The 15,759-nt window shown below is 41.8% G+C and overlaps 1 protein-coding gene across 1 annotated transcript in view; it reads right to left on the bottom strand.

Annotated features, from left to right (window-relative positions):
• Window positions 1–1,590: 1,590 nt before the first annotated feature.
• The window catches only part of LOC122553154 (basement membrane-specific heparan sulfate proteoglycan core protein-like), an 82,206-nt gene continuing 68,037 nt past the window's right edge, over window positions 1,591–15,759 (bottom strand). The window contains exons 8-11 of the mRNA XM_043696742.1: window positions 15,439–15,589; window positions 9,196–9,239; window positions 5,154–5,197; window positions 1,591–4,108 (exon numbers count right to left, since the gene is read on the bottom strand). Of these exons, the coding sequence (XP_043552677.1) occupies window positions 3,986–4,108; window positions 5,154–5,197; window positions 9,196–9,239; window positions 15,439–15,589 (362 nt within the window). The 3' untranslated portion in view covers window positions 1,591–3,985. The remainder of the gene's footprint in view (window positions 4,109–5,153; window positions 5,198–9,195; window positions 9,240–15,438; window positions 15,590–15,759) is intronic.

The raw sequence follows: 15,759 nt of genomic DNA, 5'->3' as shown, positions 1-15,759 counted from the left end.
TGATCACAGCCTTTTGACATTTCTGGAAAGATTACTTTGTTAGCGTCTCATGCTACAAATATTTAATTTACAGATTGTACATATTGTGAAAATATTATCACAGACACTTTAACATGAGTTTAAAAGGAAAATTCTTATATTCGGTAGAAATGGTAGTATTCAATATTTTGTACAAGCAGAATTCGTATAATATGCATAACTCTAGATTAATAAGCTATGGATCCAGTAATAATAGATTAAAAAGAAGAAAAAGAAGTTTAAAAAAAAGAAAAATAATGAAGACATATTTTTATTATGATGGTTCATTTTTTTCTTCAGGGGCAAGGTGTTACAAAGTTTTGTAGAATACTTGTAGATTGGGAAGCAGGAGGTTAGAATTTGGTGTTTGTAAAATGCTAGGTGGGAGAGGAAGCATCTCATGGTCCCTTTAAAAGATAGTGTTTTTCTGTGTTTAGAGATTTACAATGGATGTCTGTGAACGACAGCTTGAACGTTTGCTAGTGCACAGAGAACCCACATTTAAAGATTTGTATTGAAAGCCCATACAATTAGCAGACCAAGCAGCAGGTTTTATTCAGACAACAGTCTTTTGAGTTTAGCCAATCAGTTTGAACCTGATACAGGTGGATGATGCTTTATCTGAAATTCTGAAATCCGAAAAGCTCCAAAATCCGAAGTCTTTTGTGAAGATTTTTTCTCCATAACAAGTTTGTTTGGTGTGCAAACGGTTAACCCAACTCCACACCCACTTGACCCACATCACTCAGATGTGACATGGTGAAGTGACCCAGCACTGCCAGGTGTCAATTCTGTCTCAGCGCATGTAGTACCCAGGTGTGTCTGCTGTTCAGTTTTTTTTAAATTTCAGAGTGAAACTGTCACTTATTCCAAAATTTTAAAAAAATCTGAAATCCGAAAACCAGCTGGCCCCAAAGGGACGGATAATGGATTGCGTACCTGTACTTAGATATCAAAAGTCAAAAATGTGAGACACAGCAGGTCAGGGAGCATCCAAGGAGCAGGAGAGTCGATGTTTCAGGCATAAGCCCTTTTTTTTTTAGATTAGATTAGATTAGATTAGATTACAGTGTTTAGATATCAAAAGTCAAAAATGTGAGACACAGCAGGTCAGGGAGCATCCAAGGAGCAGGAGAGTCGATGTTTCAGGCATAAGCCCTTCATCAGGAATGCTTGAAACATCAACTCTCCAGCTCCTTGGATGCTGCCTGACCAGTTGTGCTTTTCCAGTGCCACACTTTTTGACTCTGATCTCCAGCATCTTCAGTCCTCACTTCCATTCTGATTCTAAAACCCTATTAAATTTAAATATGATGGTTTTGGCAACATAGGACCAAACTTATTGTTATGAAGGTGTAAGGGTACTTTACCTTTAAAAGTGTTGAAAAGCTGCCAAGGATTTAGAGAAGCATAGAGAGTTCAGAACAAGGAAACAATATAACATTTGGTTGAAACAGCTAAGACCTGTGTTGCCAGGATACAAAACCAAATTCGAACTTTGGCCAATCAGTTTAAATTATACCCCAAGTTACCAAAATCCAATCAAATTTGAAAAAAAAAAATACTGTTTTGACAACACTAAACCAATGAAATGATTCAATGTTTTGGGGTATGCATATCAGACATTTTGAACAGTTACCCAAAGCGGCAAAGAGGAGCTAGCACCAACAACTAGAGAGACTGCTAACAGAAACATATGCTCTCTTAAAGGTACCTTTATCTATCAATGACCTGTGCAGCAAAATACTTAAGAAGCAGAAAAGAAGACAGAGGAAAATCTGCAGAGGACACCCAGCAAAGCTGACTGGTTTTGAAACATGATCTTCTTTTTGGAAATCATAATTGGGATTTTTATTGGACCTGTATTGTAGAGGGGAAAGTAAAAGATAGGTTTAGAAAAAGGAATTATAAATAGTTGTTAGGTAATCATTATCTGTTAGACTTAAAAAAGTTGTTTTTTGTTACTTTAAATAGTGACTTTTGGGATAGTTCTTTGCCTCTCGAATTTTAACAGATTACAGCATGGGATGAATCTTTTTGAGTTGCTGGTTGATTGTAGCAGAGGGGTTTACCCGTATCGTAACACTATGTAAGAAATATTGATATGTCATTATGGGTATAAAAGAAGAGAGTAGTTGGACAAAGATCCCAGAGAAAACTGCCACTTGCTAGAGCTAATGCCCCCTAGCTGTTGAGAGAGAATTATGGGCACTCACAGCCTCCTCTATGTCTTAGAGAAAACACCGTCTGAATAACAACCATGCTAACAATACAGCTAGTTAATATTCTTGACAGGAGACTTGATTGTGAAAGCACAAAAGATTCCAGAAGACATGTAACCAGGCTATAATGTTCTAAATGCTATTTTCTGTTATATGAGTGGGATTTGTATTTATTGGAACAGCATACTGCAAGAATCTTGTTTTATTTGGGACTAGTTAGTAGTTAGAAGGAGTTTATTTGGCTTATTAATAATTTAGTTAATTTGTTCACTGTTAGAGTTACATAAATAAATTGTCATATATTAATTGCGAAGTGAGTGTCAGAGGTTTAATTTATTTAATAACTAGAAGTTGCTGAAAGGCAGGTTACACCACTTTCCCCCCTCCTTAAACAGATTATAAGGTAAGGTGCTCCTTTTGGGGTGTTTTAGTTTTAGTTCTCGGTGGGGTGGGTGGGAAGGGTTAACCTCTGCTTTATAACAATATAAATGACTTTGATCAAAATGTAGATAGGTGGGTTAGTACATTTGCAGGTGATACAAAGATCAGTGGAGTTGTGGATAGGATAGAAGGTTGGCAAAGGATACAGCGGGATGTAGATCAGTTACTGGCATGGGTGGAGAAATGGCAGATGGTGTATTATCCAAGTAAGTGTGAGGTCTGCACTTTGGGAGATCAAATGTTCAGGAAAAGTATACAGTTAATGGTAGGATCTTGAAAAACATTGATGTTGAGAGAGACTTGGGATTCAAGTTCACAGCTCCCTGAAAGTAGTTACACAGTAGATAGGATTGTACAGAAAGCACATGCATGCTTGTGTTTACTAGGTCAGGGAATTGAGTATGAGAGTCAGGGTGTCATGTTGCCACTTTATAAGACTTTGGTTAGGCCACACTTAGAGTATTGTGTTCAATTCTGATTTCTACATTACAGGAACGATGTGAAGGATTTGGAGAGGGTGCAGAAGAGGTTTACCAGGATGCTGCCTGAAGTAGAGGGTATGAGCCATAAGGAGAGGCTAGAAAAACTTGGGTTGTTTTCTCTGGAGCAGCAGAGGCTGAGGAGAGGCTTGATAGAAGTCCATAAGACAATGAGATGCATAGATATGATTGATGGTCAGAATCCTTTTCCCAGAGTTGAAATGTCGAATACGATGGGGTATGCGTTTAAGATGAGAGAGGGAAAGTTCCCAGGAGATTTGAGAGGCAGGTATTTTACACAGAGAGTGGGAGGAGGCTGGAATGCATTGCCGGGGTAATGGTGGAGCCAGTTACAATCGGGGTGCTTAAACAAGCCACATGAATATTCAAGGATGGAGGGATATGGACCACGGGCACACAGAAGGGATTAGTTTCATTTGGTGTAATGTTCAGCACAACATCGTGGGCCAAAGGGCCCATTCATACGCTGTACTGTTCCAGGTTCTATCAGGGTTCGGGACGATCAGAGTGCTCAGTAATCTCAGGGTCTGGGAGGGTCAGAGTGCCCTGTAATCTCAGGGTCTGGGAGGGCCGGAGTGTGCAGTAATCTCAGGGTTTGAGAGGGTCTGCGTGCCCAGTAATCTCAGGGTTTGAGAAGGTCTGAGTGCCCAGTAATCTCAGGGTCTGGAAATATATGGACATGGAACAATTATTGGTGAGGAAGCCTGAATATGTGTGAATGTGAAGAAGAAACCGAGATGATTCTGTTTGAGTGAACTGCTCTCGACTGCTCCTTGCTGCAGAGTGAAAGGGTCCTGCTGAACTTCAGTTTCTTGCCCGTTTTATAACTGCGTACTCCGAGATCCTTTCAGCAGCTGTCACTGACGGCTGGCTGCTTCCTTGTCGGTGAAAGTGAAGCTCAGCATAATGACATTCCCCTTCAGCCACCTGGAATCGAACACAAACATCACTCAGTAATTTCCTCACAGGCACCAGGAGGTGCTCATTTGTACACAGTAAGATCCCAGCAGCAACGCTGAGCAGATGGTCTGTTTTGGTGAATGTTGGGGAATGGACACTCATCACCCAGGGAGTGCAGCAAAACCTCTCTGCTGTCTGCCAAAGTAATGCCCAGGATGTTTTACATCCATCCAAGGCGCAGAGAGGATCCAGATTTCACTCCTCGCCCAAAAGAGGGGCAGCTTTTACTGAGCAGCACTCCCTCAGTACTGTCCTGGAGGATCAGCCCAAAATCTGTGCTCAAATCTGTGACTGAGGCTTGAATCGACATCCATCTGAGTGAGCAGCAAGAGAGTTCCTACTGAACCCTGGCTGGTATCCAAGGATGTCGGGATCATGATTCAGGAGGGAAAAGCTGGAACACTGGCTCATCCTCCTTTCTTAATCTCAGGTGCTGAGGTCAATGAAACCAAACTCCTCTCTCCCCTGACTGCAGTCAGCTCAGTTGGAGCAGAGCAGGGATTGAATCTTCCTGACCCAGGGCTTGTTATGGGTTTCAGCTCCTCACAGACACCAGACAGCAATCAGTTGGATATTGAGGGAATGAAGAACATTGGGGATGGCGAAGGAAGTTGGAATTGAGATTGAATCACAGGCAAAAGGTACTGGCTCATTCCCCCTTCTTAATTTCAGCCCTCAGAGGGTCCCCCTGCACCTGAACAATCCATTAGGAGGAACATAGACCCCAGGGCATTCTGTCTGTGATGGTAATCCCACAAAATGTGAGAGCATTTCCCAGGCACTGGAACATTGTGGACATTTCTGTCCAGGCAACTTGTCCCAAGATTAAAAAGAAGGAAATGATTGTTTGCTCTTTGATTAGTTACAGCCAGAACCCATTGTGGAACAGAGACCTTCTGTGTGTTACAAGTTATGATTTGTTATCATTCTGGTGATACTGAAGGTCTTCCCGGATGTGGCTTCTGTTTCTCAAAATGCAGCAAAAACCAACAGAGGTGTCCCATTTCCTTACCACAACAGGAGGAACTGCTGCTTGCTCACTGCTCCATGTTCGATCTGAAAGAAAGCAGAATGAAATCTCTTCAGAATGGAGCCAAGTCACAATCGAGCTCTTTCAACTGGGAAAATGGTGAGGGGAAAATGCCAGTGTGACTTTGGGCAGTTTTAGAGGAAGGTAGCTGGTGGGAATCCTGGACACTGCTCTCCGTTATAACGTTCATCATGTCAATCAGACAAACTCAGCACAGACAGAGCACCATCTTCCAATCACACCCACATTAGATCTTTTAAAGAGTTATTGTGCTTAACCCAACAGCCCTGCTCTTTATCAGTGACCCTCTACATCCTTCATCCTCAAATACCTGCCCAAATCCCTCTTCACATTTGTTATGGAATCAGCTTCAAACAGTTTTTCAGGGAGTGTGTTCCAGACCCTATCAACTCTGTCCAGGGAAAACATTTCTCCTTACCTCCTCTTTTGTGGTGATAAATAGTATGTAAAATATATCATTTCTGTAATTTGGAATGATTAAAAAGAACAGACACTTTTGAATATAGGTTTGTACTGTTGAGATTCTTTTAGAAGGGCAGAAATTTTAGAAACAGGAAAGGAGAGTGGAGACAACATTCCAGATTTTTTTTGGCCTCTGAATAGTTTCAGAGATGTAGAGGAAAAGGTCGCAAAGATAGTTCTGGATCGGAGCGAGATTAACAGGGTTGTTGTTATGGGGGCCTTTAACTTTCCAAATATTGCCTGGAAATACTATAGTTTGAGTAGTTTAGATGGATCGGTTTTTGTCCAATGTGTGCAGGAGGGTTTACAGATGCAGTATGTAGACAGGCCAACAAGGTGCAAGGTCACATTGGATTTGGTACTGGGTAATGAACCCGGCCAGCTGTTAGATTTGGAGGTAGGTGAGCACTTTGTTGATAGAACACAATTCGGTTACGTTTACTTTAGTGATGGAAAGGGATAACGCAGCGCAAGAATTATTGCTGGGGGATAGGAAATTATGATGCAATTAGGCAAGATTTAGAATGCAGTGGATGGGGAAGGTAACTGCAGGGGATGCGCATACTTAAAATCTGGAGCATATTCAAGGAACAACTACTGCGTGTGCTTGATAAGCATGGACCTGTCAGGCAGGAAGGAAGTGGTCGAAAGAGGGAGCCATGGTTTACTAAAGATGTTGAAGCCGTTGTCAAGAGTAAGAAGGAGGATTATGTCAGGATGAGAGATGAAGGCTCAGTTAGAGCATTTGAGAGTTATAAGTTAGCCCGGAAAGACCTGAAGAGAGAGCTAAGAAGAGCCAGGAGGGGACACGAGAGGTAGTTGGCAAGTAGGATCAAGCAAAACCTGAAAGCTTTCTATAGGTATTTCAGGAACAAAAGAATGACTAGAGAAAGATTACGGCCAATCAAGGACAGTACTGAGAAGTTGTGCATGAGGAGAGGGGAAGCACTAAATGAATATATTTCATCAGTATTCACACTGGAAAAAGACAATGTTGACGAGGAGAATACTGAGATCCAGGCTACTCACAAGGAGGAGGTGTTAGTAATTCTGGAAAGTGTGAAAATAGATAAATCCCCTGGGCCAGAAGGGATTTATCCTAGGATTCTTTGGAAAGCCAGGGTGGGGACTGTAGAACCTTTGGCTTTGATATTTATGTTGTTATTGTCTACAGGAATGGTGCCAGAAGATAGCAAATGTTGTCCCCTTGTTCAAGAAGGGAAGTACAGACAACCCTGGTAATTATAGACCAGTGAGCCTTAATTTGGTTGTGGGTCAAGTGTTGGAAATGTTTGGAAGAGACAGGATTCATAATCACCTGGAGAGGAATAAGTTGATTAAGGATAGTCAACACGGTTTTGTGAAGGGTAGGTTGTGCCTCACAAACATTATTGAGTTCTTTGAGAAGGTGACCAAACAGGTGGATGAGAGTAAAATGGTTGATGTGGTTTATATGGATTTCATAAGTTTTCCCTTGGTAGGCTATTACAGAAAATATGGAATTGAGGGTAATTTAGTGGTTTGGATCAGAAATTGACTAGCTGAAAGAAGACAGAGGGTGGTGGTTGAAGGGAAATGTTCATCCTGGAGTTCAGTTACTAGTGGGATCCTGCAAGGATCTGTTTTGGGGTCACTGCTATTTCTCATTTTTATAAATGACCTGGATCAGAGTGTAGAAGGATGGGTTAGTACACTTGTGGATGACACTGAGGTCAGCGGAGTTGTGGATCATGCTAAAGGATGTTGCAGGTTACAGAGGGACATAGATAAGCTGCAGAGCTGGGCTGACAGGTGGCAAATGGAATTTAATGCAGAAAAGTGTGAGGTGATTCACTTTGGAAGAAGCAACAGGAATAAAGAGTACAGGGCTAATGGTAAGATTCTTGTTAGTGTAGATGAGCAGAGAGATCTCAGTGTCCATGTACATAGATCCCTGAAAGTTGCCACCAGGCTGATAGGGTTGTTGAGAAGGCATATAGTGTGCTAGCTTTTATTGGTAGTCATGAGTTTCAGAGTCACAAGGTCATGCTGCAGCTGTAAAAAACTCTGGGGTGGCCGCACTTGGAATATTGTGTATAGTTCCTCTATTTCTGATTTAGGGCTTTTGCCTGAAATGTCGATTTTCCTGCTCCTTGGATGCTGCCTGACCTGCTGTGCTTTTCCAGCACCACTCTAATCTAGACTATAGTTCTGGTCACGGCATTATCGGAAGGATGTGGAAGTTTTCGAATGGGTTCAGAGGAGATTTACTAGGTTGATGCCTCGTATGGAGGGATGGTCTTATGAGGAAAAGCTAAGGGACTTGAGGCTGTTTTCATTAGAGAGAAGACGGTTGAGAGAAGACTTAATTGCGACATAAGATAATCAGGAGGTTAGATCGGGTAGACAGTGAGATCCTTTTTCTTTCAGTGGTGATGACTGACATAAGGGGACATAACTTTGAATTGAGGGGTGGTAGATATTGGACAGACGTCAGAGGTAGTTTCTTTATTTAGAGAGCGGTAGGAGCAGGAAATGCACTGCTTGCAACAGTAGTAGACTCACCAATTTTCAGACATTTAAATGGTCATTGGATAAACATATGGATGATCATGGAATACAGTAGGGTAGATGGGCTTCAGATTGGTTCCATAGGTCAGTGCAACATCGAGGGCTGAAGGGCCTGCACTGCGCTGTAATATTCTATGCTCTATGTTCTAAAATCATTCTGGAACTGGAATTCAATGCTGCCATTCCAAGAAGACACATGAAAGCCATCCAGGAATTGGGAGAACCTCTAGAATGTTAAATAAATAGTAGCTTCTGTGTTTATGACAGACAGTGTAAATGCATTAAACTTTCAGTTTTGTTTTGAGTTCAGTTCGATAAACACAAAGATTAAGTTGAAAACAACCAAAAGTGGAATTCAGAATGAAGTTTGAGTTTCTCTCCCAGCTCGAGTTTTCAATGGAGAAGAAACCAGTCACCACAGCAGCAATGTTTTTCCCATTTGTGAACTTCTCCAAACAGGGAGAATTTGGGACAGAAACCTTCAGCTTGTTCAAATTGAAAATGTTGAGACATTAGAACATCGACTGATTCATTCATTTGGATTCAGAGAAAAACCATGGAATTATTATGGCAGTTCAAGACAGAGAAATGAACAGGAATCAGTACATTGGGAAAGTACAGAGTTGAGATTGAAGTATAATTTCTCCAGTTTTGTGCCTCTGTAGTGGTTAGTGATGCAAATTTGGGTAAAACATTGTTTTGATGAGTGTGTTAAGGTTGTTCTCAGTGTAATAAATATATACACACAATCTGGTGTATTACTTTCTCTCTTTGTGTAATAAACGTAAGTTCCATTGTTAAAGAACATCTGCAGCCTCGTGTGAATATGTCCCGGTGAGTGACCATGATGGTAAGTTGTGTCAATCAGACAAATGAGCTGCTCTAACCATGAGCTTATCAATAACATCAGGAATCTAACTGTGTTAAATAGAGATTTGGAACAGAGTAATTCCTGCCCAATGTTGTGAGAATGATGGAATAGTTTGCTTACCATTTACTGTTGCATACACAATGTCCTGGTCTTCAACAGGGCTCCTAAATAAATGCAATCCATTAGATTTATTGCACATTTACCACAGAACAACACTGTCATCTTCACAGTCTTAAGGATGGTGGATTTTATCCTTTTCACCAAACTTGGTTCTTTTTTTAAAAAGAGCAGAACAACAAAGGAAAGAATTTGACCGAACCAGAGGGCATGCTGGGAAACTTGGCCGAGTCGTTGTTGTTTCCATCTGTGGAAAGGAGAGATTTCTTCCAGAAACTTACTGCACTTTCAGCTGGTACAGACGGAGAAAGAAACTAATGTCCAAATGGAGCTGGAGCAAGTCATCAGCAAATGGATTTGTGACTTTGCTCTGGCCTGTGATGTGATCAGAAGACTTCTGGTTCAAGTCCAGTTTTATTGTTAAGGGGCCTTTCTGTGAAGGGGCAGCATCTCTATCTCTGAGACAGATCTTCTGGGTTCAAATCCCAACTAGCCAAGAGAGGAGTCAGAACAGATTGAAAAATAACAACGATTCTAAAAGAACCAGCTGAAAAATGAGAGTGACGAAGGATTAACCCTCAGGCTTTCAGAAAAATAGCTGACTTTAGTTTCTGGTTTATGTAAGTTTCAAACTCTATTCATGTGTAAACTGTTTATGTTTTAACATCAATAAACCAATCATTTAGAAAAATGTTTAGAAATGGAATTGATTTTTATCTCTCTCATCCCAGAGGTTCAGATAGACTATTCCCCAGCAGAGAGGAATGGACAAAAAAGGCTTGGACTGGGGACAAGGTGAAACCATGAGTCTCTGGTTTCCAATCAAGACCCCCCCCCCCCCCCCCTGCAGCTCGTGTTAGGAGCTGATGATCAGAGACTTGAATCTTTCCATCAGAACACAACAAACACAGCATGTGCACTGGACTGCAGCAGTTAAAGAAGGCAACTCACCACCACCTTCTCCAAGGGAATAAATGCAGGGCTCAGCCACTGACACCTATTTTCAATAGACAATAGACAATAGGTGTAGGAGTCAGCCATTCTGCCCTTCGAGCCTGCACCACCATTCAATATGATCATGGCTGATCATCCTTAATCAGTATCCTGTTCCTGCCTTATCTCCATAACCCTTGATTCCACTATCCTTGAGAGCTCTATCCAACTCTTTCTTAAATGAATCCAGAGACTGGGCCTCCACTGCCCTCTGGGGAAGACAATTCCACACAGCCACCACTCTCTGGATAAAGAAGTTTCTCCTCATCTCTGTCCTAAATGGTATTTTTAAGCTGTGTCCTCTGGTTCGGCACTCACCCATCAGCGGAAACATGTTTCCTGCCTCCAGAGTGTCCAATCCTTTAATTATCTTATATGTCTCAATCAGATCCCCTCTAAGTCTTCTAAACTCAAGGGTATGCAAGCCCAGTCGCTCCAGTCTTTCAGCATAAGGTAGTCCCGCTTGTCAGGGTAATGAGACATTCACATTCCAGAACAGTCAGGATTAGGGAGTTGAGCTTCACAAATTTAAATCTCAGTGTGGTATACGTGAAAATGTATCAGGATTGTTCTATTACGTGCATATTCCACTCAGCTTATTAAATTACAAGTTCTTTTCCTATTGAGTATGAGTTTTGTTAAGAGTCTTCCATATAAACCAGAAACTCAGTTATCCAACATCCAACTGTAAAATATGCACAGCTTCTAGGCCTCTGGGTCAAAAGCAAGTACTGCCACACATTCCACAAGTGAACGAATGTTATCACCTTATTTACATTGATCCATTGGCCATAAGAACAGATATCCTTAATTCTTCTGAACAAATGCTCCCCACACCCCCACCTCAGCTCCACTGTTGTAGACATGGGCATGCCCTCCACCTTGTTTCCTGAAGTCAATAACCAGCTCTTTCATTTTGCTGACACTATCTCTTTCTTGTATTCAGTGTCATAATTGAGATCAAGCCTGTGACAGTGGTGTTGTCAGTGAACTTGTAGATGGAGTTAGGACAAAATTTGGCCACATAGCCGTGCACATACAGGGAGTACAGTAAAGGGCTGAATGTTCAGTCTTGCAGGGCACCAGTGTTGAGGATTGTTGTGGAGGAGGTGCTGTTGCTTTTTCTCACTGGTGGTGGTCTGTGGATCACAAAGTCGAGGATCCAGTTGCAGAGGGTGAAGCGGAGACCTAGGTCTTGCAGTTTGGAGATTAGTTTGTTTGAAATTATACATAATTGACTAATCCATCTTCAATGAGTAGAAGCTTGACTTAAGTATCCATGTAATCCAGATGTTCCAGGGATGAGTGTAGGGCCATGAAATGGCGTCTGCTGTAGATCTGTTGCAATGTTAGGCTAATTGAAAGGGATCAAGGCAGACTGGGAGGCCAGAGCTACGAGCAGTGGCTGTCCTCTGGAAGCACTTGTTTATGGAGGTCAGAGTCACCAAGTGATAGTCATTGAGGGATGATAGTGGTCTTCTTTAAGCAGATGGTGACTTCAGATCATGGTAAGGAGAGGTTAAAGCAAATACTCCTGTCAGTTGATACGAGCAGGATCTGAGTGCTTGGTGGCTGAGGATTCCATTGCCTTTGGTCACTTTTTTTTTAAAATAGATATTTTTATTGAAAAAGAAGATTTTTAAGATTTTTTACAGAATTACAATAATAATACAAACTAGTATATTCCACTTTACAACATAATAATAGCACCAATATGAAATTTGAAAACACTAGCTACTAATCTATTCTACAAACAACCAAAACATAAAATAAGGTATCATACATTACTAACAACAACAAATAGGTAAACAAATAACTAAATTCATACTCAAAATCGATTTACATCAAGTCATAACAAAACCCGTATTTATATGGGATTCCTCCTCCCAGGGTCGACCAAACCAGCCAGGCAAAGGCCCTGGACAATATGGCTGAAATATCTGTTTTAGTATAGTTCAAAAAGGGCTGCTATTCCTAGAAAATAATTCCGTTTCTTGGTGCACCATATTCATAAGAAAGTCAAGGGGGATATATTCCATGACTATCCTGTACCAGTTTGAAAGTCCTGGGAGACCTTTGGATACCCAATTCACTAAAATATTTTGCCTTGCACAAAAGGAAAGGATAGTGAATAATTTCCTCTCATATACATCCAAAGAGGGGAAATTTGGGTAGCCCAAGAGTAGGGACACTGCGTCCAATCCAATCTCCATACCCAAAATCTTTGTCCAGGCATTCTCTACTCTGTCTCAGTATCTGCGGATCTTATGGCATATCCACAGACAATGCGTAAGAGTACCGACTTCAATTTTAATTTGGATCTTTCTTCCTTTTTGAAATGAACTGATCCTGCATCTTCTGCATTATACCCCAGAAATATCTGCCATTGTCCTCCACTGTCATCCCTGCTAAGGTATTGCACCATTGAACTTTAGCCAGCTCCTCCCTCATAGCTCCATAGTTCCCTTTATTCAACGGAAATATTGTCACTTCCGATCGTACCCTCTCCCTCTCAAATTGCAGATTGAAGCTTATTGTATTATGGTCACTACTTCCCAATGGCTCCTTCACTTCGAGGTCCCTGGGTGAATATGAAAATAACCGTCATATTTGGAGACAGAGCAGAGACTGATATGAGTGCCACATTTTAATTCTGTTTGTGTGTCTTTCTCAGTGACAGGACTCTGTAACCTGTGCTGTAGGGTCATGCATAAACAGCAGCTAGAATCAGCTGGATACAGTGTTCCACTGGGCTCCGTGTCTATGGATAATACTCTAACTTCCCACTGGATTTACACTCACTGCTAGATTCAAACAAACTTGCTAAAGTCAATATTTACAATTTCAGCATCAAGAGGATATTCTTTATGAAGATGAATGTTAGTTAAGATCCTCGGGGCATGTGTGTCCTTTACTCAGAGTGAACATTTCATCAGTATCCAAACACTGACAGAGCTGTCCTCTTCAAAGGTCATGAAGCTGTGAAGACTGAGAGACTGATCTGCACGTCTGATCAGTCAGCAGAATCACCTTATTTAAGAAAAGATATTATTTAACAAAGGAAATTCTGAGAAGGTTCATAAGGATGATTCCTGGCCTGGAGGGATTGTCTTCTGAGCAAAGGCTGAACCAGTTGGGACTTTACTCACTGGAGATGAGAGGAATGAGAGATGATCGCATTGAAACATACAGGATTCTTATGGGGCTTGACAGAGTTAATGCTGACAGAGTGTTTCCCTCATGGGAGAGTCTAGGGCCAGAGGACATAGTCTCAGAATAACGGGACATCAATTTAAGACTGAGGAGGAATTTCTATTTCTGAGAGGGTTCTGAGTCTTTGGAACTCCTTGCCACAGAGAGCTGTGTGTGCAGAGTTTTGAAGTCTTGAGATGGAGATTTTGATCAGTTGGGGTTTCGAGGGTTATAGAGAAAGGCAGGAGAGTGGATGAGAGCAATGTTGGATCAGCCATGACCCTATTGAATGGCACAGCAGGCTTTAGGGAATAAATGGCCTACTCCTGTTTCTATTTCTTCTGGTCAATAACTCACTGGGATGCTGCCCAGTACAGCAAATGGAATTGCAAAGAAAGACTTCGGAATGTCTTTATATCATTGGAAGAACCCAGGTTTTTGGACTGCAACCAAACTGTTTAAAATCCTTTGAAGGGACCATGAATGAGATAGAAACAGACTATTGAGGGGATGAAGTATGAGGGATCATGGTTACAAAACACAACAGAAAAGATCGAGTCCAGACACTCAGGAAATCTTTTCACCCAGACGGTCGAGTGGCTCTGGGAGTCATTCCAGATTAATGGCATGTGGAGGATCAATGCGAACATTCAGGATTCAATTGGAGAGAGTGGGAAATTAAAGGGGATTGAATGGATGGGGGAGCAGGACAGGGAAATGTGATTTGGACTTTCTGCTAATGTGGAAGTGAAAGGTCAGCGTGGGCTGTTGGGCCAGGTCACCTGGCACTCACTTGTTCAGCCCAGTGGGAGTCGCTGTGCTGCCAGTGACCCCCCGTACCAAGGCAGATCCTGACATTGGGCTCGGTGGGTAATGATTCAGTACTTCCTGGGGATCCTGCATGTGATTTCTAATGCTTAACCCATTCAAAGCTTGCTGACTGTCACCAGCAGGTACCATTGACCTGGCACTGGAAAATATGTGATACCAGAGATGGAGCAAACTGGCAGTGATTGGGCATCTGGACATGTGTCATGATCTCAAAAGTCACTCACCCACCATTTACAATGGTGAAACAAAGAGTAGTGATAAACGGCTCCATTTCGGAATGGCAGACAGTGACCAGTGGGGTACCACAGGGGTCAGTAATGGGATCACAGCTTTTTACAATATATATTAATGATATAGAAGATGGTATTAGTAATAAGATTAGCAGATTTGCTGATGATACTAAGCTGGGTGGCAGGGTGAAATGTGAAAGGATGTTAGGAGATTACAGGGTGACCTGGACAGGTTAGGTGAGTGGTCAGATGCATGGCAGGTGCAGTTTAATGTGGATAAATGTATGGTTATCCACTTTGGTGGCATGAACAGGAAGGCAGATTACTACCTAAATGGAATCAATTTAGGTAAAGGGGCAGTACAAAGAGATCTGGGTGTTCTTGTACACCAGTCAATGAAGGTAAGCATGCAGGTACAGCAGGTAGTGAAGAAGGCTAATAGGATGCTGGCGTTCATAACAAGAGGGATTGAGTATAGAAGCAGGGTCAAGCTGGCCCCAAACTGAATATGGAAAATGTACTAGTGCTGCAGATTTGCAAGGCCTAGAAGTTATTTGATAGTTATCTTTGGAACATTGGATCATTGTTAAAAAACATGGACAAAAATATTTCAGGTCCCAGCAATTGTCCTGCTGATTCTGAAAAGACCATTTATCCCCATTAGAAAATTCAAGAGATCCACCTTAGATCTTCTATATTAAGGAGGCAGTGGAGGCCCTGTCTCTGGATTCATTTAAGAAAGAGTTGGATAGAGCTCTCAAGGATTGTGGAATCAAGGGTTATGGAGATAAGGCAGGAACAGGATACTGATTAAGGATGATCAGCCATGATCATATTGAATGGTGGTGCAGGCTCGAAGGGCAGAATGGCCTACTCCTGCACCTGTTGTCTATTGTCTATTGCCGTGGGAATATCAGCACTCACTAAAACAATCACCCCCAATGTCGAAAACAATAACAGTGCAGTGACAGAATCAAACCCAAGATGAAATGGGATTTACCCTTGTGTGGAGTCCTTCACTGATGAACACAGCTTTTGTTTCCGAAGGAAAAATGTGAGCAGGACAATGCTGATCAAGACAGCGAAGCCCAGAATGGTGCAAATGATTAAAATGGGATCTGAAGTCCAGAGAATTTTGTGGGAAGATGCTTCTGTAAAATATCAAAATGTTACACACACACACACACACACACACCACACACACACACACACACATCATTCTGAGCAATGTTTCAGATCATCAATAACATTAATTTTGATTTCCTTAGGATAGCAACTCAACTCCTGACTCCTCAAAGCCTGTCCATTACCAACAAGTCAG

The sequence above is a fragment of the Chiloscyllium plagiosum genome, chromosome 9 (assembly GCF_004010195.1).
Source record: "Chiloscyllium plagiosum isolate BGI_BamShark_2017 chromosome 9, ASM401019v2, whole genome shotgun sequence".
NCBI classification, from domain to species: domain Eukaryota; kingdom Metazoa; phylum Chordata; class Chondrichthyes; order Orectolobiformes; family Hemiscylliidae; genus Chiloscyllium; species Chiloscyllium plagiosum.
Note: the sequence above shows the minus strand (reverse complement) of the source record. Positions and strands in the feature narration are given on the sequence as shown.